The sequence below is a fragment of the Oncorhynchus mykiss genome, chromosome 21 (assembly GCF_013265735.2).
Source record: "Oncorhynchus mykiss isolate Arlee chromosome 21, USDA_OmykA_1.1, whole genome shotgun sequence".
In the NCBI taxonomy this organism is placed as follows: domain Eukaryota; kingdom Metazoa; phylum Chordata; class Actinopteri; order Salmoniformes; family Salmonidae; genus Oncorhynchus; species Oncorhynchus mykiss.
This window is the reverse complement of record NC_048585.1, coordinates 14,180,373-14,208,316: the sequence shown is the minus strand read 5'-3', so window position 1 is coordinate 14,208,316 and position 27,944 is coordinate 14,180,373. Positions and strand designations below refer to the sequence as shown.

The 27,944-nt window shown below is 42.5% G+C and overlaps 1 protein-coding gene across 3 annotated transcripts in view; it reads left to right on the top strand.

Annotated features, from left to right (window-relative positions):
* The window catches only part of LOC110499779 (cytidine monophosphate-N-acetylneuraminic acid hydroxylase-like), a 47,182-nt gene that overhangs the window by 10,802 nt on the left and 8,436 nt on the right, over nucleotides 1–27,944 (top strand). Inside the window, exons 1-9 of one of the 3 annotated variants that reach the window (XM_036957021.1) lie at nucleotides 15,832–16,247; nucleotides 18,202–18,428; nucleotides 18,662–18,753; nucleotides 21,161–21,270; nucleotides 22,091–22,281; nucleotides 24,389–24,469; nucleotides 26,458–26,524; nucleotides 26,625–26,706; nucleotides 27,613–27,750. In XM_036957021.1, coding sequence (XP_036812916.1) covers nucleotides 18,223–18,428; nucleotides 18,662–18,753; nucleotides 21,161–21,270; nucleotides 22,091–22,281; nucleotides 24,389–24,469; nucleotides 26,458–26,524; nucleotides 26,625–26,706; nucleotides 27,613–27,750 — 967 coding nt within the window. In that variant the 5' untranslated portion in view covers nucleotides 15,832–16,247; nucleotides 18,202–18,222. Of the gene's footprint in view, nucleotides 1–15,831; nucleotides 16,248–17,416; nucleotides 17,434–18,201; nucleotides 18,429–18,661; nucleotides 18,754–21,160; nucleotides 21,271–22,090; nucleotides 22,282–24,388; nucleotides 24,470–26,457; nucleotides 26,525–26,624; nucleotides 26,707–27,612; nucleotides 27,751–27,944 lie in introns of those variants that run through there. The other 2 variants (XM_036957022.1, XM_036957020.1) reach the window with 2 other exon arrangements.

Here is a 27,944-nt window from a genome sequence, read left to right as displayed (position 1 = left end):
ACACATATTACATTCACAAAGCGTAAGGCAGACTGAATACACATATTACATTCACAAAGGCAGACTGAATACACATAGTACATTCACAAAGCATAAGGCAGACTGAATACACATATTACATTCACAAAGCGTAAGGCAGACTGAATACACATATTACATTCACAAAGGCAGACTGAATACACATAGTACATTCACAAAGTCAGACTGAATACACATATTACATTCACAAAGCGTAAGGCAGACTGAATACACATATTACATTCACAAAGGCAGACTGAATACACATAGTACATTCACGAAGGCAGACTGAATACACATATTACATTCACAAAGGCAGACTGAATACACATATTACATTCACAAAGGCAGACTGAATACACATATTACATTCACAAAGGCAGACTGAATACACATATTACATTCACAAAGGCAGACTGAATACACATATTACATTCACAAAGGCAGACTGAATACACATATTACATTCACAAAGACAGACTGAATACACATATTACATTCACAAAGGCAGACTGAATACACATATTACATTCACAAAGGCAGACTGAATACACATATTACATTCACAAAGGCAGACTGAATACACATATTACATTCACAAAGGCAGACTGAATACACATATTACATTCACAAAGCATAAGGCAGACTGAATACACATATTACATTCACAAAGCGTAAGGCAGACTGAATACACATATTACATTCACAAAGCATAAGGCAGACTGAATACACATATTACATTCACAAAGCATGAGGCAGACTGAATACACATAGTACATTCACAAAGGCAGACTGAATACACATATTACATTCACAAAGGCAGACTGAATACACATATTACATTCACAAAGCATAAGGCAGACTGAATACACATATTACATTCACAAAGCGTAAGGCAGACTGAATACACATATTACATTCACAAAGGCAGACTGAATACACATATTACATTCACAAAGCATAAGGCAGACTGAATACACATATTACATTCACAAAGGCAGACTGAATACACATATTACATTCACAAAGCATAAGGCAGACTGAATACACATATTACATTCACAAAGCGTAAGGCAGACTGAATACACATAGTACATTCACAAAGCATAAGGCAGACTGAATACACATATTACATTCACAAAGCATAAGGCAGACTGAATACACATATTACATTCACAAAGGCAGACTGAATCACATATTACATTCACAAAGGCAGACTGAATCACATATTACATTCACAAAGGCAGACTGAATACACATGTTACATTCACAAAGGCAGACTGAATACACATATTACATTCACAAAGGCAGACTGAATACACATAGTACATTCACAAAGGCAGACTGAATACACATATTACATTCACAAAGGCAGACTGAATACACATATTACATTCACAAAGCATAAGGCAGACTGAATACACATATTACATTCACAAAGCATAAGGCAGACTGAATACACATATTACATTCACAAAGCATAAGGCAGACTGAATACACATATTACATTCACAAAGCATAAGGCAGACTGAATACACATATTACATTCACAAAGGCAGACTGAATACACATATTACATTCACAAAGGCAGACTGAATACACATAGTACATTCACAAAGTCAGACTGAATACACACATTACATTCACAAAGGCAGACTGAATACACATATTACATTCACAAAGGCAGACTGAATACACATAGTACATTCACAAAGGCAGACTGAATACACATAGTACATTCACAAAGGCAGACTGAATCACATATTACATTCACAAAGGCAGACTGAATACACATATTACATTCACAAAGGCAGACTGAATACACATATTACATTCACAAAGGCAGACTGAATACACATAGTACATTCACAAAGGCAGACTGAATACATATTACATTCACAAAGGCAGACTGAATACACATATTACATTCACAAAGCGTAAGGCAGACTGAATACACATATTACATTCACAAAGGCAGACTGAATACACATTACATTCACAAAGGCAGACTGAATACAAATATTACATTCACAAAGGCAGACTGAATACACATATTACATTCACAAAGCGTAAGGCAGACTGAATACACATATTACATAAACAAAGGCAGACTGAATACACATTACATTCACAAAGGCAGACTGAATACACATTACATTCACAAAGGCAGACTGAATACACATATTACATTCACAAAGCATAAGGCAGACTGAATACACACATTACATTCACAAAGGCAGACTGAATACACATATTACATTCACAAAGCGTAAGGCAGACTGAATAGGGTCTCGGCTCTGTTACGTTTGTAATAAAGTATTTCCATGGAGGGGCTCGGCTCTGTTACGTTTGTAATAAAGTCTTTCCATGGAGGGGCTCGGCTCTGTTACGTTTGTAATAAAGTCTTTCCATGGAGGGGCTCGGCTCTGTTACGTTTGTAATAAATTCTTTCCATGGAGGGGCTCGGCTCTGTTACGTTTGTAATAAAGTCTTTCCATGGATGGGCTCGGCTCTGTTACGTTTGTAATAAAGTCTTTCCATGGAGGGGCTCGGCTCTGTTACGTTTGTAATAAAGTCTTTCCATGGAGGGGCTCGGCTCTGTTACGTTTGTAATAAAGTCTTTCCATGGAGGGGCTCGGCTCTGTTACGTTTGTAATAAAGTCTTTCCATGGAGGGGCTCGGCTCTGTTACGTTTGTAATAAAGTCTTTCCATGGAGGGGCTCGGCTCTGTTACGTTTGTAATAAAGTCTTTCCATGGAGGGGCTCGGCTCTGTTACGTTTGTAATAAAGTCTTTCCATGGAGGGGCTCAGCTCTGTTACGTTTGTAATAAAGTCTTTCCATGGAGGGGCTCAGCTCTGTTACGTTTGTAATAAAGTCTTTCCATGGAGGGGCTCAGCTCTGTTACGTTTGTAATAAAGTCTTTCCTTGGAGGGGCTCTGCTCTGTTACGTTTGTAATAAAGTCTTTCCATGGAGGGGCTCGGCTCTGTTACGTTTGTAATAAAGTCTTTCCTTGGAGGGGCTCGGCTCTGTTACGTTTGTAATAAAGTCTTTCCATGGAGGGGCTCGGCTCTGTTACGTTTGTAATAAAGTATTTCCATGGAGGGGCTCGGCTCTGTTACGTTTGTAATAAAGTCTTTCCATGGAGGGGCTCGGCTCTGTTACGTTTGTAATAAAGTCTTTCCATGAAGGGGCTCGGCTCTGTTACGTTTGTAATAAAGTCTTTCCATGGAGGGGCTCGGCTCTGTTACGTTTGTAATAAATTCTTTCCATGGAGGGGCTCGGCTCTGTTACGTTTGTAATAAAGTCTTTCCATGGAGGGGCTCGGCTCTGTTACGTTTGTAATAAAGTCTTTCCATGGAGGGGCTCGGCTCTGTTACGTTTGTAATAAAGTCTTTCCATGGAGGGGCTCGGCTCTGTTACGTTTGTAATAAAGTCTTTCCATGGAGGGGCTCGGCTCTGTTACGTTTGTAATAAAGTCTTTCCATGGAGGGGCTCGGCTCTGTTACGTTTGTAATAAAGTCTTTCCATGGAGGGGCTCGGCTCTGTTACGTTTGTAATAAAGTCTTTCCATGGAGGGGCTCGGCTCTGTTACGTTTGTAATAAAGTCTTTCCATGGAGGGGCTCGGCTCTGTTACGTTTGTAATAAAGTCTTTCCATGGAGGGGCTCAGCTCTGTTACGTTTGTAATAAAGTCTTTCCATGGAGGGGCTCAGCTCTGTTACGTTTGTAATAAAGTCTTTCCTTGGAGGGGCTCTGCTCTGTTACGTTTGTAATAAAGTCTTTCCATGGAGGGGCTCGGCTCTGTTACGTTTGTAATAAAGTCTTTCCATGGAGGGGCTCGGCTCTGTTACGTTTGTAATAAAGTCTTTCCATGGAGGGGCTCGGCTCTGTTACGTTTGTAATAAAGTCTTTCCATGGAGGGGCTCGGCTCTGTTACGTTTGTAATAAAGTCTTTCCATGGAGGGGCTCGGCTCTGTTACGTTTGTAATAAAGTATTTCCATGGAGGGGCTCGGCTCTGTTACGTTTGTAATAAAGTCTTTCCATGGAGGGGCTCGGCTCTGTTACGTTTGTAATAAAGTCTTTCCATGGAGGGGCTCGGCTCTGTTACGTTTGTAATAAAGTCTTTCCATGGAGGGGCTCGGCTCTGTTACGTTTGTAATAAAGTCTTTCCATGGAGGGGCTCGGCTCTGTTACGTTTGTAATAAAGTCTTTCCATGGAGGGGCTCGGCTCTGTTACGTTTGTAATAAAGTCTTTCCATGGAGGGGCTCAGCTCTGTTACGTTTGTAATAAAGTCTTTCCATGGAGGGGGTCAGCTCTGTTACGTTTGTAATAAAGTCGTTCCATGGAGGGGCTCAGCTCTGTTACGTTTGTAATAAAGTCTTTCCATGGAGGGGCTCAGCTCTGTTACGTTTGTAATAAAGTCTTTCTTTGGAGGGGCTCTGCTCTGTTACGTTTGTAATAAAGTCTTTCCATGGAGGGGCTCAGCTCTGTTACGTTTGTAATAAAGTCTTTCCATGGAGGGGCTCGGCTCTGTTACGTTTGTAATAAAGTCTTTCCATGGAGGGGCTCAGCTCTGTTACGTTTGTAATAAAGTCTTTCCATGGAGGGGCTCGGCTCTGTTACGTTTGTAATAAAGTCTTTCCATGGAGGGGCTCGGCTCTGTTACGTTTGTAATAAAGTCTTTCCATGGAGGGGCTCGGCTCTGTTACGTTTGTAATAAAGTCTTTCCATGAAGGGGCTCGGCTCTGTTACGTTTGTAATAAAGTCTTTCCATGGAGGGGCTCGGCTCTGTTACGTTTGTAATAAATTCTTTCCATGGAGGGGCTCGGCTCTGTTACGTTTGTAATAAAGTCTTTCCATGGAGGGGCTCGGCTCTGTTACGTTTGTAATAAAGTCTTTCCATGGAGGGGCTCGGCTCTGTTACGTTTGTAATAAAGTCTTTCCATGGAGGGGCTCGGCTCTGTTACGTTTGTAATAAAGTCTTTCCATGGAGGGGCTCGGCTCTGTTACGTTTGTAATAAAGTCTTTCCATGGATGGGCTCGGCTCTGTTACGTTTGTAATAAAGTCTTTCCATGGAGGGGCTCGGCTCTGTTACGTTTGTAATAAAGTCTTTCCATGGAGGGGCTCGGCTCTGTTACGTTTGTAATAAAGTCTTTCCATGGAGGGGCTCGGCTCTGTTACGTTTGTAATAAAGTCTTTCCATGGAGGGGCTCGGCTCTGTTACGTTTGTAATAAAGTCTTTCCATGGAGGGGCTCGGCTCTGTTACGTTTGTAATAAAGTCTTTCCATGGAGGGGCTCAGCTCTGTTACGTTTGTAATAAAGTCTTTCCATGGAGGGGCTCAGCTCTGTTACGTTTGTAATAAAGTCATTCCTTGGAGGGGCTCTGCTCTGTTACGTTTGTAATAAAGTCTTTCCATGGAGGGGCTCGGCTCTGTTACGTTTGTAATAAAGTCTTTCCATGGAGGGGCTCGGCTCTGTTACGTTTGTAATAAAGTCTTTCCATGGAGGGGCTCGGCTCTGTTACGTTTGTAATAAAGTCTTGCCATGGAGGGGCTCGGCTCTGTTACGTTTGTAATAAAGTCTTTCCATGGAGGGGCTCGGCTCTGTTACGTTTGTAATAAAGTCTTTCCATGGAGGGGCTCGGCTCTGTTACGTTTGTAATAAAGTCTTTCCATGGAGGGGCTCGGCTCTGTTACGTTTGTAATAAAGTCTTTCCATGGAGGGGCTCGGCTCTGTTACGTTTGTAATAAAGTCTTTCCATGGAGGGGCTCAGCTCTGTTACGTTTGTAATAAAGTCTTTCCATGGAGGGGCTCGGCTCTGTTACGTTTGTAATAAAGTCTTTCCATGGAGGGGCTCGGCTCTGTTACGTTTGTAATAAAGTCTTTCCATGGAGGGGCTCGGCTCTGTTACGTTTGTAATAAAGTCTTTCCATGGAGGGGCTCGGCTCTGTTACGTTTGTAATAAAGTCTTTCCATGGAGGGGCTCAGCTCTGTTACGTTTCTAATAAAGTCTTTCCATGGAGGGGCTCGGCTCTGTTACGTTTGTAATAAAGTCTTTCCATGGAGGGGCTCAGCTCTGTTACGTTTGTAATAAAGTCTTTCCATGGAGGGGCTCAGCTCTGTTACGTTTGTAATAAAGTCTTTCCATGGAGGGGCTCGGCTCTGTTACGTTTGTAATAAAGTCTTTCCATGGAGGGGCTCAGCTCTGTTACGTTTGTAATAAAGTCTTTCCATGGAGGGGCTCGGCTCTGTTACGTTTGTAATAAAGTCTTTCCATGGAGGGGCTCGGCTCTGTTACGTTTGTAATAAAGTCTTTCCATGGAGGGGCTCGGCTCTGTTACGTTTGTAATAAAGTCTTTCCATGGAGGGGCTCGGCTCTGTTACGTTTGTAATAAAGTCTTTCCATGGAGGGGCTCGGCTCTGTTACGTTTGTAATAAAGTCTTTCCATGGAGGGGCTCGGCTCTGTTACGTTTGTAATAAAGTCTTTCCATGGAGGGGCTCGGCTCTGTTACGTTTGTAATAAAGTCTTTCCATGGAGGGGCTCGGCTCTGTTACGTTTGTAATAAAGTCTTTCCATGGAGGGGCTCGGCTCTGTTACGTTTGTAATAAAGTCTTTCCATGGAGGGGCTCAGCTCTGTTACGTTTGTAATAAAGTCTTTCCATGGAGGGGCTCGGCTCTGTTACGTTTGTAATAAAGTCTTTCCATGGAGGGGCTCGGCTCTGTTACGTTTGTAATAAAGTCTTTCCATGGAGGGGCTCGGCTCTGTTACGTTTGTAATAAAGTCTTTCCATGAAGGGGCTCGGCTCTGTTACGTTTGTAATAAAGTCTTTCCATGGAGGGGCTCGGCTCTGTTACGTTTGTAATAAATTCTTTCCATGGAGGGGCTCGGCTCTGTTACGTTTGTAATAAAGTCTTTCCATGGAGGGGCTCGGCTCTGTTACGTTTGTAATAAAGTCTTTCCATGGAGGGGCTCGGCTCTGTTACGTTTGTAATAAAGTCTTTCCATGGAGGGGCTCGGCTCTGTTACGTTTGTAATAAAGTCTTTCCATGGAGGGGCTCGGCTCTGTTACGTTTGTAATAAAGTCTTTCCATGGATGGGCTCGGCTCTGTTACGTTTGTAATAAAGTCTTTCCATGGAGGGGCTCGGCTCTGTTACGTTTGTAATAAAGTCTTTCCATGGAGGGGCTCGGCTCTGTTACGTTTGTAATAAAGTCTTTCCATGGAGGGGCTCGGCTCTGTTACGTTTGTAATAAAGTCTTTCCATGGAGGGGCTCGGCTCTGTTACGTTTGTAATAAAGTCTTTCCATGGAGGGGCTCGGCTCTGTTACGTTTGTAATAAAGTCTTTCCATGGAGGGGCTCGGCTCTGTTACGTTTGTAATAAAGTCTTTCCATGGAGGGGCTCGGCTCTGTTACGTTTGTAATAAAGTCTTTCCATGGAGGGGCTCGGCTCTGTTACGTTTGTAATAAAGTCTTTCCATGGAGGGGCTCGGCTCTGTTACGTTTGTAATAAAGTCTTTCCATGGAGGGGCTCGGCTCTGTTACGTTTGTAATAAAGTCTTTCCATGGAGGGGCTCGGCTCTGTTACGTTTGTAATAAAGTCTTTCCATGGAGGGGCTCGGCTCTGTTACGTTTGTAATAAAGTCTTTCCATGGAGGGGCTCGGCTCTGTTACGTTTGTAATAAAGTCTTTCCATGGAGGGGCTCGGCTCTGTTACGTTTGTAATAAAGTCTTGCCATGGAGGGGCTCGGCTCTGTTACGTTTGTAATAAAGTCTTTCCATGGAGGGGCTCAGCTCTGTTACGTTTGTAATAAAGTCTTTCCATGGAGGGGCTCAGCTCTGTTACGTTTGTAATAAAGTCTTTCCATGGAGGGGCTCGGCTCTGTTACGTTTGTAATAAAGTCTTTCCATGGAGGGGCTCGGCTCTGTTACGTTTGTAATAAAGTCTTTCCATGGAGGGGCTCGGCTCTGTTACGTTTGTAATAAAGTCTTTCCATGGAGGGGCTCGGCTCTGTTACGTTTGTAATAAAGTCTTTCCATGGAGGGGCTCGGCTCTGTTACGTTTGTAATAAAGTCTTTCCATGGAGGGGCTCGGCTCTGTTACGTTTGTAATAAAGTCTTTCCATGGAGGGGCTCGGCTCTGTTACGTTTGTAATAAAGTCTTTCCATGGAGGGGCTCGGCTCTGTTACGTTTGTAATAAAGTCTTTCCATGGAGGGGCTCGGCTCTGTTACGTTTGTAATAAAGTCTTTCCATGGAGGGGCTCGGCTCTGTTACGTTTGTAATAAAGTCTTTCCATGGAGGGGCTCGGCTCTGTTACGTTTGTAATAAAGTCTTTCCATGGAGGGGCTCAGCTCTGTTACGTTTGTAATAAAGTCTTTCCATGGAGGGGCTCGGCTCTGTTACGTTTGTAATAAAGTCTTTCCATGGAGGGGCTCGGCTCTGTTACGTTTGTAATAAAGTCTTTCCATGGAGGGGCTCGGCTCTGTTACGTTTGTAATAAAGTCTTTCCATGGAGGGGCTCGGCTCTGTTACGTTTGTAATAAAGTCTTTCCATGGAGGGGCTCGGCTCTGTTACGTTTGTAATAAAGTCTTTCCATGGAGGGGCTCGGCTCTGTTACGTTTGTAATAAAGTCTTTCCATGGAGGGGCTCAGCTCTGTTACGTTTGTAATAAAGTCTTTCCATGGAGGGGCTCAGCTCTGTTACGTTTGTAATAAAGTCTTTCCATGGAGGGGCTCAGCTCTGTTACGTTTGTAATAAAGTCTTTCCATGGAGGGGCTCGGCTCTGTTACGTTTGTAATAAAGTCTTTCCATGGAGGGGCTCAGCTCTGTTACGTTTGTAATAAAGTCTTTCCATGGAGGGGCTCGGCTCTGTTACGTTTGTAATAAAGTCTTTCCATGGAGGGGCTCGGCTCTGTTACGTTTGTAATAAAGTCTTTCCATGGAGGGGCTCGGCTCTGTTACGTTTGTAATAAAGTCTTTCCATGGAGGGGCTCGGCTCTGTTACGTTTGTAATAAAGTCTTTCCATGGAGGGGCTCGGCTCTGTTACGTTTGTAATAAAGTCTTTCCATGGAGGGGCTCGGCTCTGTTACGTTTGTAATAAAGTCTTTCCATGGAGGGGCTCGGCTCTGTTACGTTTGTAATAAAGTCTTTCCATGGAGGGGCTCGGCTCTGTTACGTTTGTAATAAAGTCTTTCCATGGAGGGGCTCGGCTCTGATACGTTTGTATTAAAGTCTTTCCATGGAGGGGCTCGGCTCTGTTACGTTTGTAATAAAGTCTTTCCATGGAGGGGCTCGGCTCTGTTACGTTTGTAATAAAGTCTTTCCATGGAGGGGCTCGGCTCTGTTACGTTTGTAATAAAGTCTTTCCATGGAGGGGCTCGGCTCTGTTACGTTTGTAATAAATTCTTTCCATGGAGGGGCTCGGCTCTGTTACGTTTGTAATAAAGTCTTTCCATGGAGGGGCTCGGCTCTGTTACGTTTGTAATAAAGTCTTTCCATGGAGGGGCTCGGCTCTGTTACGTTTGTAATAAAGTCTTTCCATGGAGGGGCTCGGCTCTGTTACGTTTGTAATAAAGTCTTTCCATGGAGGGGCTCGGCTCTGTTACGTTTGTAATAAAGTCTTTCCATGGATGGGCTCGGCTCTGTTACGTTTGTAATAAAGTCTTTCCATGGAGGGGCTCGGCTCTGTTACGTTTGTAATAAAGTCTTTCCATGGAGGGGCTCGGCTCTGTTACGTTTGTAATAAAGTCTTTCCATGGAGGGGCTCGGCTCTGTTACGTTTGTAATAAAGTCTTTCCATGGAGGGGCTCGGCTCTGTTACGTTTGTAATAAAGTCTTTCCATGGAGGGGCTCGGCTCTGTTACGTTTGTAATAAAGTCTTTCCATGGAGGGGCTCAGCTCTGTTACGTTTGTAATAAAGTCTTTCCATGGAGGGGCTCAGCTCTGTTACGTTTGTAATAAAGTCTTTCCTTGGAGGGGCTCTGCTCTGTTACGTTTGTAATAAAGTCTTTCCATGGAGGGGCTCGGCTCTGTTACGTTTGTAATAAAGTCTTTCCATGGAGGGGCTCGGCTCTGTTACGTTTGTAATAAAGTCTTTCCATGGAGGGGCTCGGCTCTGTTACGTTTGTAATAAAGTCTTGCCATGGAGGGGCTCGGCTCTGTTACGTTTGTAATAAAGTCTTTCCATGGAGGGGCTCGGCTCTGTTACGTTTGTAATAAAGTCTTTCCATGGAGGGGCTCGGCTCTGTTACGTTTGTAATAAAGTCTTTCCATGGAGGGGCTCGGCTCTGTTACGTTTGTAATAAAGTCTTTCCATGGAGGGGCTCGGCTCTGTTACGTTTGTAATAAAGTCTTTCCATGGAGGGGCTCGGCTCTGTTACGTTTGTAATAAAGTCTTTCCATGGAGGGGCTCGGCTCTGTTACGTTTGTAATAAAGTCTTTCCATGCAGGGGCTCGGCTCTGTTACGTTTGTAATAAAGTCTTTCCATGGAGGGGCTCGGCTCTGTTACGTTTGTAATAAAGTCTTTCCATGGAGGGGCTCGGCTCTGTTACGTTTGTAATAAAGTCTTTCCATGGAGGGGCTCGGCTCTGTTACGTTTGTAATAAAGTCTTTCCATGGAGGGGCTCGGCTCTGTTACGTTTGTAATAAAGTCTTTCCATGGAGGGGCTCGGCTCTGTTACGTTTGTAATAAAGTCTTTCCATGGAGGGGCTCGGCTCTGTTACGTTTGTAATAAAGTCTTTCCATGGAGGGGCTCGGCTCTGTTACGTTTGTAATAAAGTCTTTCCATGGAGGGGCTCAGCTCTGTTACGTTTGTAATAAAGTCTTTCCATGGAGGGGCTCAGCTCTGTTACGTTTGTAATAAAGTCTTTCCATGGAGGGGCTCAGCTCTGTTACGTTTGTAATAAAGTCTTTCCATGGAGGGGCTCAGCTCTGTTACGTTTGTAATAAAGTCTTTCCATGGAGGGGCTCGGCTCTGTTACGTTTGTAATAAAGTCTTTCCATGGAGGGGCTCAGCTCTATTACGTTTGTAATAAAGTCTTTCCATGGAGGGGCTCGGCTCTGTTACGTTTGTAATAAAGTCTTTCCATGGAGGGGCTCGGCTCTGTTACGTTTGTAATAAAGTCTTTCCATGGAGGGGCTCGGCTCTGTTACGTTTGTAATAAAGTCTTTCCATGGAGGGGCTCGGCTCTGTTACGTTTGTAATAAAGTCTTTCCATGGAGGGGCTCGGCTCTGTTACGTTTGTAATAAAGTCTTTCCATGGAGGGGCTCGGCTCTGTTACGTTTGTAATAAAGTCTTTCCATGGAGGGGCTCGGCTCTGTTACGTTTGTAATAAAGTCTTTCCATGGAGGGGCTCGGCTCTGTTACGTTTGTAATAAAGTCTTTCCATGGAGGGGCTCGGCTCTGTTACGTTTGTAATAAAGTCTTTCCATGGAGGGGCTCGGCTCTGTTACGTTTGTAATAAAGTCTTTCCATGGAGGGGCTCGGCTCTGTTACGTTTGTAATAAAGTCTTTCCATGGAGGGGCTCGGCTCTGTTACGTTTGTAATAAAGTCTTTCCATGGAGGGGCTCGGCTCTGTTACGTTTGTAATAAAGTCTTTCCATGGAGGGGCTCGGCTCTGTTACGTTTGTAATAAAGTCTTTCCATGTAGGGGCTCGGCTCTGTTACGTTTGTAATAAAGTCTTTCCATGGAGGGGCTCGGCTCTGTTACGTTTGTAATAAAGTCTTTCCATGGAGGGGCTCAGCTCTGTTACGTTTGTAATAAAGTCTTTCCATGGAGGGGCTCAGCTCTGTTACGTTTGTAATAAAGTCTTTCCATGGAGGGGCTCGGCTCTGTTACGTTTGTAATAAAGTCTTTCCATGGAGGGGCTCGGCTCTGTTACGTTTGTAATAAAGTCTTTCCATGGAGGGGCTCGGCTCTGTTACGTTTGTAATAAAGTCTTTCCATGGAGGGGCTCGGCTCTGTTACGTTTGTAATAAAGTCTTTCCATGGAGGGGCTCGGCTCTGTTACGTTTGTAATAAAGTCTTTCCATGGAGGGGCTCGGCTCTGTTACGTTTGTAATAAAGTCTTTCCATGGAGGGGCTCGGCTCTGTTACGTTTGTAATAAAGTCTTTCCATGGAGGGGCTCAGCTCTGTTACGTTTGTAATAAAGTCTTTCCATGGAAGGGCTCGGCTTTGCTACTTTGTATAAAAGTATATTTTGAATTCACAAGTTCTAGTAAGAGTGTTATATTTCTGAGTCAATATTTCACCATACCATCACCTTATGTTTCCGCATCACAATACACCATTTCTGGAAGTTGAATTTCGCACACCCATTGAAGAGGAGTGGGACAACATTCCACAGGCCACAATCAACATCCTAATCAACTCTCGAAGGAGATGTGTTGCCCTGCATGAGGCAAATTGTGGTCACAACAGATACTGACTGGTTTTCTGATACACTCCCCTAGCTTCTTTTTTTAAGGTATATGTGATCAACAGATGCATATCTGTATCCCCAGTCATGTAAAATCCATAGATTAGGGCCTAATGAATTCATTTCAAATGACTGATTTCCTTATGAACTGTTACTCAGTAAGATCTTTGAAATTGTTGCCTGCATGCATTTATATTTTTGTTCAGTATACATTATATTATCTTCAATAGTCCTCTTCCTCAAAGAAAGTGAAATATAGCCCTAGATACCACCACCTACACTCATTAAAAACACACTGCCCCATTGCACTACTTTGACCCTATCTGCTAGTGCACTATGCAAACGGCCTGGGAGGACGGGACACCACCCCTCAACACACCCTGGAACTCTTCTGAAGTCACATTTCGTACAGCCAAATACATCTCTGCAGCTGCCAGCACAACATCTATTTTCTGTGATTTACGTTTCAATTCTGTGGTACAGTTGATAACCATTGATATGAACACTAAGACAACCTTACTGAAGCATAAATAATTTGTCGGCCTATCCCTCTGTGCTGGCACAAATCTACTACTCACTGGAATCCTCTCAGGATCCCTCACTCTTGATCCATCCTCTTCTACTTTCTTCACTGCCTCAGCATACAATACCTTCTGCACTACTCTGACTCTAGCCACCTCAACCTGCCACTCTCGCACCGGACACCTCCGATCCCCAGCAGTTAACACTGACCCCTACAGTTAACACACAACTTTATCCACCGAAACTACACAATCCTCTATCCTATGCCATCCTGCACTCTTTATCATCGAACCCACGGGCCTTTCGGAGAAGGTGATAGATAATCAGGGCTACAGACTGGTGACAGACATCTCTGGAATAGGTTGCTTGCATACATCTTTTTGATACCATTTATTCTCTTTCAACTATAACCACGCTGAAATGTGCAGACTGACTCAACTTAGATTGCTTCTACACAGATTTTTGCTACCATTCATATTTTATACACCATAACGCTTGTTGTATCCCCATTCATTTCAGAGATGGAAATGCAGGCTTCAACATTCTTACCAGAAATCGTTGCCACAGTACTTACAGGTTGCTGAAACTAAAACATTTTGAGAGCTTAAAACACATTCTATGGCTTATAATGTTATAGTACTCACTCTAGCCTACAATAAATACTACTCCACTATAACCCGTTATAACTCCACACCTACAAACCACCCCAAAACAACTCAATTCAACTAACCCATAGCCAATGACAACCCTATTAATGCCACTACTACTTTTAATTCACAACCTTCAATACTTCACTGTGTGTCAGGCACTGCTTCATGACACCAACCAGTCATGTGGAAAACATAAAATAGCTTGAGGCAAGTCACAAAACCTATCCCATGAGCACACACACAACCCTAGGTCAAAACACCTGTTCCATGAGCATATCACACACACACACACACCTAGTACTAATGCATAACTAACACCCCTATTGACCTTTTTGTCTTCATCTATTTCCTTATACTTTGTGTCACAGTAATTATAAACAGGTTATTTAATTATTGAACAAAATGTTTCTCTTAAAATACTTGGTGTTAAAAGATGCTCTTGTTTCTGTTCATTTAAAAAAACAAAGAACATGTTTGTTCACTTTCTGGATGGGAAGAGTCATCCGCTATTTCATTGGCCTTCTGGAGGGCTCTGCCCAGGTAGAGAGATGACAGATTGTCACGATCGTCGTGAGAAGCGGACCAAAGCGCAGCGTGGTGTGAATGCATCATTTTAATGGATGACGAAAACACACCGTAAACAATCAATGACCACCGACCGTGACGCTATAATACGAACTGTGCTGACACAAGCAACTAACATAGACAATCACCCACAACCCACAATGACAAAACAGGCTACCTAAATATGGTTCCCAATCAGAGACAACGACTAACACCTGCCTCTGATTGAGAACCATATCAGGCCAAACACAGAAACAGACAAACTAGACATACAACATAGAATGCCCACTCAGATCACACCCTGACCAAACAAAACCTATAACATACAAACTATGGTCAGGGCGTGACACAGATGTTGCTGTTGCTGCCCCATGATTTTCCCACAAGTCCTGACTATCTTTCAGAACCTATTTTTCTGTGCAACATTGATATTCCCAAACCAGCAGGTCAAGTAGTAGGACAGAATGCTCTCAATGAATGCTTTATAAAAGAGAACCATGATGGTTAGATCAACATTAGAAAATTACAATTTCCATAGGAAATACAGTCTCTGTTGGCCTTTCTTCAAAATAACGTCAGTACACTGATCCCAGGACAGCTTGTTGTCAGTGACTAGCCCAAGGTATTTGTACTCCTCCACTATTTCAATGGGCTCACATTTGTCAGCGAGGGTGTGTGAATAGTCGTGTTCCTTCAAAAGTCAATCACCAAGACCTTTGTTTTTTTATGTATTTAATTTTAGATGGGATGACTCACACCAAACATTAAAATCATTCAGAGCCGGTCCGTGCTCTGTCTTATCCCTTTCAAGTAGACCGACCAAAGTGTCGTCAGCATATTTGATCAGGTGGCGCCCTGGGAACCGGCTCCGTCAGCTGTCTGTGTACAGTATGAATAGTACTGGTGAAAGAACACTGCCCTGGGGGGTTCCAACTGAAGTAGTGCACACCTCAGAGAGTGTGTTGCCAACTCCTACCTGCTGAGACCTATCATTTAGGAATTTGGTAATCCATGTGAATAGCATAGCATCAAATCTGAAGTCTCCTCTCAGTCTGTCTGCGAGAAACCAATGGATTGATTGTGTTAAATGCTGAGGAGAAATCTGTGAACATGATACGCACATGGGTTTCACTGCCCTCCAAATGCACGTACACCAGATGAAAGAGCTAGAGGTTGGCATCCTCTGTTCCTCTCTCTGACCAGCATGCAAATTGGAGGGTGTCAAGAAGGTGTCTGGTGGTGTTGATGATGTATGCCTTAATCTTTTCAAGAGATTTAATCAAGAGAGAGGTAAGAGGTCTGGAGTCATTACTAAGGTCTGTAGTCATTTGATGCAGATGGATGAGAGGTTTTTGAGATAGGTCTAACAATAGATTATGTTATCAGGCCCGGGCTCTTTCATGTTCCAGTGCTTTTGAACACTGGTATGACTTCCTCATTGATGACAAGGGCGCTCTCGGTTGCCATGACATCCTCCTTCACACAGGCAGGGGGAGCGGGGCCGCCCCCTGCTTCAAAGCGGGTGAAGAACTTGTTGAGTTCATTGGCTGTAGAGAGTCACACCCTCTCATCCGGGTGGGATCGATATGTTGCCTCCCTTTGAAGGGGGCATTTGCCATATTCTTAATGCCCATCCTGGCAGTCTCCCTGTGACATTATCTGTTGCACCTTATCCTTGTACTGGAGAGTCTCCCTGTGACATTATCTGTTGCACCTTGTCCTTGTACTGAAGAGACTCCCTGTGACATTATCTGTTGCACCTTGTCCTTGTACTGAAGAGACTCCCTGTGACATTATCTGTTGCACCTTATCCTTGTACTGGAGAGACTCCCTGTGACATTATCTGTTGCACCTTGTCCTTGTACAGGCATCTCACCTTTTTAATCTCTTTCTTCGTCTCTCTCTGTACCTCTTTTCTTGCGGTGGATTTCCTGAGGCAAACACTTATTTCTTGTTAAGCACCAACAATTAGTTCACTGCTCAATGCAAATGCACAAAGAAAGACTCATCTGGGTCTAAACTTCCAATTCCAAAGTGTCAAGTCAACATAAGTCTGCACAAGGTAATGCTCTTTATTATTTATGCTTCTCTCTTAATATTTGCTATGTTGTGACTATTAAGAAATGTACATTGTTTAAAGGTGACAGACAAAAGTTGTTTAACAGATAAATACATTATAATATTGAATTTCATTTATTTCGCTACAAACATATACAGTGAGATGTACATTGTATTCCCAGAGGAGAGCACTTAATAGCATTAAAACATTTAGCTAATTTATATATTTTGCTCATGGTAATTGACATAAATTAAGCTCTGTTAACTCTGTGAAACTGTTAATTGAATTTCAAGTTCACAAGTTAACTTTGGATGAATTTCAGTGATATGAGCTGAAATAAAAATAAAACAATTAATTGAGCGTGATAGCTCTTACAACCAAAAAAACAGTCTTCTAATCAGACCCATGTTCAAATTTGGGGTATTTCAATCACTTTCAAAGACATTTCGAAGAAAGTATTTACTTGAAAATACAAGTAGTTGAATATTGGAATGTATTTGGAAATACACTTGGAAATACATTTTTCTGCATTTGAAAATATTGAAATGTAAAAATATTGAAATACTCTATGCATTTGAACCCACTTTCTGTTTGTTCCTTGGGTATTTGGCAGAATGTGTTTGGATAGCCTACTATTTGTAGGAAATGTTAAAAGAGGTAGCGGATTTTGACCACATAATACTCATATTCACACAAGATCAGAATTTCAAATATAAATACTCATGTATTTGTACCCAGGTCTGCTCCTGGTAATTCCATACATTTCAATGTAATATTTAGTTCCCAGAGTGTCACAGTACTCTATGAGGAACTGACATTTGTTTGAATTTAGATATTACTAATTTGAACTAACCATGAACATGTAAATATAATGGTATAATGATTCATTCTTTGAATCTGTGCTATTGTCTAAAATGTAGGTTCAGGTCTCTCTCTATCATATTTTAAACAACTTGTAGAAAATACACTTTATGACACTGTCATAAAGAATTATGACCATTCTGTGTCACTTTACTTGGACTAAGAAAATACACTTTGACACTCAAGAAGCATTATGACCATCATAATCACATAAGTCAGATAGGCCAATCACATACGTGCCCTTATATCAGTCATCTGTCAAAAAGAGGGTGTCTTGTCCTGCTTCTGCTCTTGCATTCATCCCAGTCATCAGAAACAGAGCATTGGGGTAAGTGCATGTCTGACATCATTTTGTGCGCAATTACAATGATAATTTAATATGCTAAATAAAAAATACTGTTGACACGTAGGCTATGGTGTAATGGAATGGAATGTTTTGCCTTGTGTGGTAGGTTTTGTGGGTTTTGAAACTCGTATGTGTCATAACCACCCATAAAATATCATAATATATGTCACAACAGGTCTAAACATATGTAACAATATTATGAGCATATTATGACAGGTTATGACACGTTGTCAGCTGCTATGACATGGATATGACCGTGTCATAATGTGTTATGACACTAAGTGTGAAGTAAAGTGTTACCACATATACATATATTTCCCCTTTCTGTAATACACGATTTCCAGTGTTTGTGATATTTGAGTTGATGGTCACTAGCCTCGACGCGGTATGTTATGGATTAAACTCACATCTGTTGATAGTGTTTGATGCCAGACTGGAGATACAAGGACCGAGGACACACTGATTATTATTGTATTGTCTGAACACTGTGATTCTGTAGCAATGTCACTTACTTGTTTGGACTTCCCACTTGCCTCTGGGACTGATGTTTACAGAACAGTTGTCTGCTGATTAGGATATAAGGCCAGTTAGACATTTTCTCTGGTTCTGTGCTTGAAGTATCTCCCTGTTGCAACTTGTAATAAACTGAATAGATTGTTTTATTGCCTTTATTGATGACTTCTGTTCGGTTCACCTGTAAATTCTTCTTACGAGTACCATCCACTTATACTCCTCTACTTTTCTCATCAGCACTTCAATTCCACCACTCAAATGACAGCCCAGTCTTCAAAGACAGTGCTGACCCTGGACTCTGAGGCGGTGTTCTCACTCAAAGATGGCATCAACTTTAAGAAGAGCCCAGATGATGGCAAGTGCTACATCATATACAAAGAAAATGGAGAGCTGAAGGCCTGCAAGAACCAATGCAAACACCAAGGAGGCCTGTTCATCAAAGACATAGAGGACTTAGATGGAAGGTAAGTAGACTTAAAGGGGAAGTTCAGGACTCTACAACTAAAGATAGTTGGAGTTAGTAGCGGCTGTTTAGAGAATACCGAACCTTGGATTACAGTTTCTCCTGGCCCATAGACTACTTTCAGGCTGAGGAACCATTTAACATCAAGTGGTAAAATCCTGAACTTCTTCTTTAATACCGAGGCTTAGATAAAACATATCTATTCCATGGGACTGAAAGGTTTTTCTGATGCAGGACGGTCCGATGTACAAAACACTACTGGAAGCTGAACGTCTCAACTATGCAGTATGTGAACCCTCCTGACAGCTTCACACAGGATGAGCTGGGTAAGTTGAGCTGCCATTTTCTCAACCTGAAAGGTTATCGAATGGCATTTTAAGTCTATTTGCCATTTTGGGTCATATGAAACGGTATGTCTAATATTTTGTGTTCTCTGACAACTTGTGTATATTTGTACACATTGTGTGATACTGATCATTAAATCAAATGTTATGTCACATGCTACGTAAACAACAGATGTAGACTAACAGTGAAATGCTTACTTACGGACCTTCCCAACAATGCAGAGAGAAAAAAATAATAACACAAGGAATAAATCCACAGAGTAACGATAACTTGCCTATATAACAGTAACAGCAGTGTGCAAACTGAAATACAACTACAGTTCAGTCCTTACACCATTAGTTAAGGCAATTCATTAGAATATATATACAAAATCGGAAGTAAATCTGATTTATGGTTCATGAGAAGATTTTATAAAGTATTTTAAGCATTAGCATATATGGTACAATATGTACAGTTGAAGTCGGAAGTTTACATACACTTAGGTTGGAGTCATTAAAACTCGTTGTTCAACCACTCCACAAATTTCTTGCTAACAAACTATATTTTTGGCAAGTCGGTTAGGACATCTACCTTGCGCATGACACATGTAATCTTTCCAACAATTGTTTACAGACAGATTATTTCACTTATAATTCACTGTATCACAATTCCAGTGGGTCAGAAGTTTACATGCACTAAGTTGACTGTGCCTTTAAACAGCTTGGAAAAATCCAGAAAATGATGTCATGGCTTTAGAAGCTACTGATAGGCTAATTGACATCATTTGAGTCAATTGGAGGTACACCTGTGGATGTATTTCAAGGCCTACCTTCAAACTCAGTGCCTTGTTGCTTGACATCATGGGAAAATCAAAAGAAATCAGCCAAGAACTCAAAAAACATTTTTTATAGACCTCCACAAGTCTGGTTCATCCTTGGGAGCAATTTCCTAACGCCTGAAGGTACCACGTTCATCTGTACAAATAATAGTACGCAAGTATAAACACCATGGGACCATGCAGCTGTCATACTGCTCAGGAAAATTATCTATATCGACAGTAAAACGAGTCCTATATCAACATAACCTGAAAGGCTGCTCGCCAAGGAAGAAGCCACTGCTCCAAAACTGCCATAAAAAAGCCAGACTACGGTTTGCAACTGCACATGGGGACAAAATATTGTACTTTTTGGAGACATGTCCTCTTGTCTGATGAAACAAAAATAGAACTGTTTGGCCATAATGACCATCGTTATGTTTGGAGGAAAAAGGGGGAGGCTTGCAAGCCGAAGAACACCATCCCAACCGTGAAGCACGGGTGGCAGCATCAAGTTGTGTGGGTGTGTTGCTGCAGGAGGGACTGGTGCACTTCACAAATAGATGGCATCATGAGGGAGGACAATTATGTGGACATATTGAAGCTACATCTCAAGACATCAGTCAGGAAGTTAAAGCTTGGTCGCAAATGGGTCTTGCAAATGGACAATGACCCCAAGCATACTTCCAAAGTTGTGGCAAACTAGCTTAAGGACAACAAAGTCAAGGTATTTGAGTGGCCATCACAAAGCCCTGACCTCAATCCTATAGAAAATGTGTGGGCAGAACTGAAAAAGCATGTGCGAGCAAGGAGGCCTACAAACCTGCCTCAGTTATACCAACTGTGTCAGGAGAAATGGGCCAAAATTCACCCAACGTATTGTGGGAAGCTTGTGGAAGGCTATCCCGACACGTTTGACCCAAGTTTAACCATTTAAAGGCAATGCTACAAAATACTAATTGAGTGTCGATCGTGACGATCGTCGTTGTAATCATACTCAGACCAAAGCATAGCGTGGAATCGGTTCGACATCTTTTAATTATCAGAGAACCGAACAAAAAAACAAAGAATAAAAGACACGTGAAGCTCAAGCAGTGCTCACAGGCAACTACACAGAAACAAGATCCCACAAAACACAGTGGGGAAATGGCTGCCTAAATATGATCCCCAATCAGAGACAACGATAAACAGCTGCCTCTGATTGGGAACCATACCAGGCCAACAGAGAAACTACCTAGATGTCACACCCCGACCTAACCAACATAGAGAATAAAAAGGCTCTCTATGGTCAGGGTGTGACAGTGTATGTAAACTTCTGACCCACTGGGAATGTGACGAAAGAAATAAAAGCCAAAATAAATCATTCTCTCTACTATTATTCTGACATTTCACATTATTAAAATAAAGTGGTGATCCTAACTGACCTAAAACAGAATATTTACTAGGATTAAATGGAATTGTGAAAAACTGAGTTTAAATGTATTTGGCTAAAGTGTATGTAAACTTCCCACTTCAACTTAAGATAATCAAATAAAAGTAATTAATTAGATTATTAATCGGAAGAGTTTTGACTTTGGCTTGATTTGCTAACGCAGACGTCGTGATGACAGACGAGGGTGGTCTTCAGCTCGTGGAGGTGATCGTCTGGGACCCCTGGTTGGCAGACCCCCAGGATCCACAGGAACTGCAGGAGGGAGAGGTGACTGTGAGTACAGCTCGTCACACACACCCACGGCTGGACAGATCTGAGGCCTTTCCCAGTGGGCAAAACTGGTTGCAATTACATTATGACATCTTACATGACGTCATGGTCAGGATGTATACTGGTTGTATAAAGACGTTTTGTTAAGGTCAGAAAAACATGTCTTGATCTGGTTGTGATCTTGGTCTCGTCATGAAAAAGATGTCTTCACCAGGCTGGTTGAAACTAATGTGGAAAAAAATACCATGTTGTTTAGTCACAAATTTGTGACAAGGACACAAACACTAGCTATGATCCAAGGCTAGTAGTAATTACCCGGAGTGAATCAAATATGAGCCTTAAAATGATAACCGAGAGTTGTGTCTACACAATCTTCTACTCATCTTTGATCTCATCACCACTTTTATAATGTGAAATCTGAGGGTGTACTCTCACCTGAAAGGCTGCAGTGCCAAACTTAAGCCTGGGACACATAAGGGAGATGGGCAAAGGTTGAAAGATATCACCAACCGCCATCCAAGATTCTAGATTACGTATCGGGATAGATCTCCGATCATAGCCGTGCCCAACAACAGTGCAGGACACATTGCTGGGACAGTTGGTCAAAGATGACTTTTTGACCATCTCCCCTGTGTTCATTTAAATTCCAGAGACACAGAAATGACAGTCCCAACAACGACACCTCTGAGATTTTCCCCATATGGCCGACAGGCTATTTATATCAATGTGATTGATGGTCAACAGCGCCGCACGCAAATCTAAAAAGATAGCACGTCGGGCGACAAGATTCTCCACTCCAAACTCAACCTTCATGTTCCTCCAGGTGACCTACCTTACCCATGCATGCATGGAGCTCCAGCTAGGGGGGAAGAAGATGATATTCGACCCCTGGCTGACGGGTCCGGCCTTCGCCAGGGGCTGGTGGCTGCTCCATGAGCCCCCTGCTGACTCCATGGAAAGGCTGTGCATGGCCGACCTCATCTACATCAGCCACATGCACTCCGACCACCTCAGGTATTCAGAGATGGTACCTATGTGGAATGTGGTACAGGTATGTAGAGATGGTACCTGTATGGTACAGGTATGTAGAGATGGTACCTGTATGGAGTATGGTACAGGTATGTAGAGATGGAACCTGTATGGAGTATGGTACAGGTATGTAGAGATGGTATCTGTATGGAGTATGGTACAGGCATGTAGAGATGGTACCTGTATGGAGTATGGTAAAGGCATGTAGAGATGGTACCTGTATGGAGTATGGTACAGGCATGTAGAGATGGTACCTGTATGGAGTATGGTACAGGCATGTAGAGATGGTACCTGTATGGAGTATGGTACAGATATGTAGAGATGGTACCTGTATGGTACAGGCATGTAGAGATGGTACCTGTATGGAGTATGGTACAGATATGTAGAGATGGTACCTGTATGGTACAGGTATGTAGAGATGGAACCTGTATGGAGTATGGTACAGGCATGTAGAGATGGTACCTGTATGGAGTATGGTAAAGGCATGTAGAGATGGTACCTGTATGGAGTATGGTAAAGGCATGTAGAGATGGTACCTGTATGGAGTATGGTACAGGCATGTAGAGATGGTACCTGTATGGAGTATGGTAAAGGCATGTAGAGATGGTACCTGTATGGAGTATGGTACAGGCATGTAGAGATGGTACCTGTATGGAGTATGGTACAGGCATGTAGAGATGGTATCTGTATGGAGTATGGTACAGGCATGTAGAGATGGTACCTGTATGGAGTATGGTACAGGCATGTAGAGATGGTACCTGTATGGAGTATAGTACAGGTATGTAGAGATGGTACCTGTATGGAGTATGGTACAGGCATGTAGAGATGGTTTCTGTATGGAGTATGGTACAGGCATGTAGAGATGGTACCTGTATGGAGTATGGTACAGGCATGTAGAGATGGTATCTGTATGGAGTATGGTACAGGTATGTAGAGATGGTATCTGTATGGAGTATGGTAAAGGCATGTAGAGATGGTACCTGTATGGAGTATAGTACAGGTATGTAGAGATGGTACCTGTATGGAGTATGGTACAGGCATGTAGAGATGGTTTCTGTATGGAGTATGGTACAGGCATGTAGAGATGGTACCTGTATGGAGTATGGTACAGGCATGTAGAGATGGTATCTGTATGGAGTATGGTACAGGTATGTAGAGATGGTATCTGTATGGAGTATGGTACAGGCATGTAGAGATGGTATCTGTATGGAGTATGGTACAGGTATGTAGAGATGTTACCTATATGGAGTATGGTACAGGCATGTAGAGATGGTATCTGTATGGAGTATGGTACAGGCATGTAGAGATGGTATCTGTATGGAGTATGGTACAGGTATGTAGAGATGTTACCTATATGGAGTATGGTACAGGCATGTAGAGATGGTATCTGTATGGAGTATGGTACAGGCATGTAGAGATGGTACCTGTATGGAGTATGGTACAGGCATGTAGAGATGGTACCTGTATGGAGTATGGTACAGGCATGTAGAGATGGTACCTGTATGGAGTATGGTACAGGCATGTAGAGATGGTATCTGTATGGAGTATGGTACAGGCATGTAGAGATGGTACCTGTATGGAGTATGGAATGAAATCTATTGATATGGGAGGATGGGCTCAGTGAAACTGGAAGGGAATGGACTGAACGTATCAAACACATACTATTCCAAACATTACAATGAGCCCGTCCTTCGCAATCTCCACCCACCAGCCACGACTGATTTCAATGTATTTATAATTTTGGCCCCACTTTAACGAAGTATAAAGGCATTTTATAGCATGCATGAAGTTTCTGAAGCACTACGCAAATGCTTCACAGATAATCTATAAGTGTGTGTCATATTCTATACATGGTGTATAAAGGGTGGTGTATAAATGGTGTATAAACTATGTATGTTTGAGTATGAGATAAATGCTTCACATATCATCTATGTAAGCTATATTGAGCCTTTATAAGTTGTACTTAGTTTAAAGTGGGACCCTAATTTCAATTACGGAAGTAAGCAGAAATGTTGATTCCAATTTTCCTTATAAGGATGAGCACACAGAAGGCAGGACGTTTTAAGATGATTCCTGAAAAATGTATTTTCAGCTACCCAACCTTAAAATCCCTCTCTGCGACGAGACCCGATGTTCCTATTTATGTTGGCGACACATCAAGGCCAGTGTTCTGGTAAGGGTTATCTATATACAGTTGAACTCGGAAGTTTACATACACTTAGGTTGGAGTCATTAAAACTTGTTTTTCAACCACCCCACAAATATCTTGTTAACAAACTATAGTTTTGGCACATCGGTTAGGACATCTACTTTGTGCATGACAGAAGTAATTTTTCCAAAAATTGTTTACACACAGATTATTTCACTTATAAATCACTGTATCACAAAATAAGTGGGTCAGAAGTTTACATACACTAAGATGATTGTGCCTTTAACCAGCTTGGAAAATTCCATAAAATGATGTCTTGGCTTTAGAAGCTTCTGATAGGCTAATTGACATCATTTGAGTCAATTGGAGGTGTACCTGTGGATGTGTTTCAAGGCCTACCTTGAAATTCAGTGCCTGTTTGCTTGACATCATGGGAAAATCAAAAGAAATCAGCCAAGACCTCAGAAAAAAAATTGTAGACCTCAAGTCAGGTTCATACCTGGGAGCAATTTCCAAACGCCTGAAGGTACCATGTTCATCTGTACAAACAATATTACGCAATTATAAACACCATGGGACCACGCAGTCGTCATACCGCTCAGGAAGGAGAAGCGTTTTGTCTCAATCCCAGAACAAAAGCAAAGGACCTTGTGAAGATGCTGGAGGAAACAGGTACAAAAGTATCTATATCCACAGTTAAACGAGTCCTATATCAACATAAGTTGAAAGGCCTCTCAGCAAGTAAGAAGCCACTGCTCCAAAACCGCTATAAAAAAGCCAGACTACGGTTTGTAACTGCACATTGGGCCAAAAATAGTACTTTTTCGTTATTTTTGGAGGAAAAAGGGGGAAGCTTGCAAGCTGAAGAGCACCATCCCAACCGTGATGAATGGGGGTGGCAGCATCATGTTGTGGTGGGGGGGGGGGGGTGCTTTTACAAAATAGATGGCATCATGAGATGGGAAATTATTTTGAAGCAGCATCTCAAGACATCAGTCAGGATGTTAAAGCTTGGTCGCAAATGGGTCTTCCAAATGGACAATGACCCCAAGCATACTTCCAATGTTGTGGCAAAATGGCTTAAGGACAAGTTATTGGAGTGGCCATCACAAAGCCCTGACCTCAATCCTATAGGAAATGTGTGGGCAGAACTGAAAAAGCGTGTGCGAGCAAGGAGGCCTACAAACCTGACTCAGTTACACCAGCTCTGTCAGGAGGAATGGGCCAAAATTCACCCAACTTATTGTGGGAAGCTTGTGGAAGGCTACCTGAAATGTTTGACCCTGTCACACCCTGACCATAGAGAGCCACCAGGATTCTCTATGGTGTAATAGGTCACAGCATGACTAGGGGGGTTTTCTAGTTATTATAGTTCTATGTTGGTGTGTGAGTATGGTTCCCAATTGGAGGCAGCTGAATATCATTGCCTCTAATTGGGGATCATACTTAGTGTGTCCCTTTTCCCACCTGCGTTGGGGGATAGATATTGTTTTGTTCTGTTTGAGTGCCATTGTGAGCTACACATTTCACGTTCGTTATATTTTTTTGGGGGGGGGGGGGGGGGGGAGTTTCACTATTAATAAAATGTGGAACTCTACTCACGCTGCGCCTTGGTCCACTTATTTAGACAACGATCGTGACAGACCCAAGTTATTAAACAATTTGAAGGCAGTGCTACCAAATACACTCAATTAGTATGTAAACTTCTGACCCACTGGGAATGTGACGAAAGAAATAAAAGCTGAAATAAATCATTCTCTCTACTATTATTCTGACATTTCACATTATTAAAATAAAGTGGTGATCCTAACTGACCTAAAACAGGGAATTTTTACTGGGATTAAATGTCAGGAATTGTGGAAAAACTGAGTTTAAATGTATTTGGCTAAGGTGTATGTAAACTTCCGACTTCAACTGTATATGTCAATCATTAACATGGTTTTACAACCATAAAACAAATGAGTGTCTCACCTTTATGGGTTTATGCTGTCCTCATTTGAATCATGTTACAGGATGCTGGAGAAAAGGCAGGTGAAGCTGACAAATATCAACGTCGTTCCCTTTGGCATTTGGCAAAACGTAAGCATAAACAGCTCACTTTGCATGAACAGTTTATACGATAAAGGAACCTCTGTCAAAAGGCTCTTCTTTAATGCCCTTCTCCTGTTGTCTCCGTCAGATTGATGAGCACCTCAGATTCATGATTCTGAAGGATGAAGTGCACCCTGAATTGGACACCTGTATCATTGTTGAATATAAAGGTAGTCATCATGTCCTTTGTAAGAGCACGTAGTGCTAGCTTCGCCAGAGCCCTGGGTTCAATTCCTGCAGTCACAGGAAGTCACTTTTCATAAAAGGGTCTGCTAAGTGGTATATACACCGAGTGTACGAAACATTAGGAACACCTTCCTAATATTGAATTGCACCCCCCTTTGCCATCAGAACAACCTCAATTGGACTCTATTGGCATGGACTCTACAAGGTATTGAAAGTGTTCCACAGGGATGCTGGCCCATGTTGACTCCAAAGCTTCCCACAGTTGTGTCAAGTTATATGGATTTCTTTTGGGTGGTGAACCATTCTTGATACACACGGGAAACTGTTGAGCATGAAAAACCCAGCAGCGCTGCAGTTCTTGACACACTCAAACCGGTGTGCCTGGTACCTACTACCATACCACCTTCAAAGGCACTTAAATATTTCGTCTTGCCCATTCACCCTCTGAATGACACGCATACACAATCCATGTCTCAAGGGTTAAAATCATTCTTTAACCTGCCTCCTCCCCTTCATCTACACTGATTGGAGTGGATTTAAATAAGTGATCATACCCTTCACCTGGATTCACCTGGTCAGTCTATTCCACGGAAAGAGCATGTGTTCCTAATGTTTTGTCGAGTCAGTGTACAAGTGCAGGTCACACATTCTGACTTTCATCCCACTTTATCCACCAACAGATTATACATCCATATAAAGATGGGCTCCATCAGGATAATTAAGACTCATTATTTTATTGAACATGCACATCCTGTCTGATTCAGGTCCTTGTCAGTTCAGTAGTAGAAGTATATGTCAGCGCCACCTGGTAGGCATACGATGCACCTTAAAGCCTTATCTCAACCTTATCTCATTTGACGGGTGCATCTGATCCTGGTTCTCCCACCCAGGTCATATGATCCTCAACACGGTGGACTGCACCAGGCCAAACTACGGCCGACTGCCCCACAATGTAGACCTGATGATGAGCGACTTTGCTGGAGGGGCGTCTGGCTTCCCCATGACCTTCAGTGGAGGAAAATACACAGGTGAGGTGGACAGGTATACAGCATCCAAATGTATAGCCGGACAAATAACAGAGAAATGAATTGCTCCCTTGGGTTTTCCTGGCTATTGACTGCAGATGGAGTGAATCTCAATTGTATTTCCTCTCTCCTTATCTCCTCCTCAAAGCACATCGGAACAGATATGAGGTTACTTCCCTCGGATGTTCTCCTCCAAT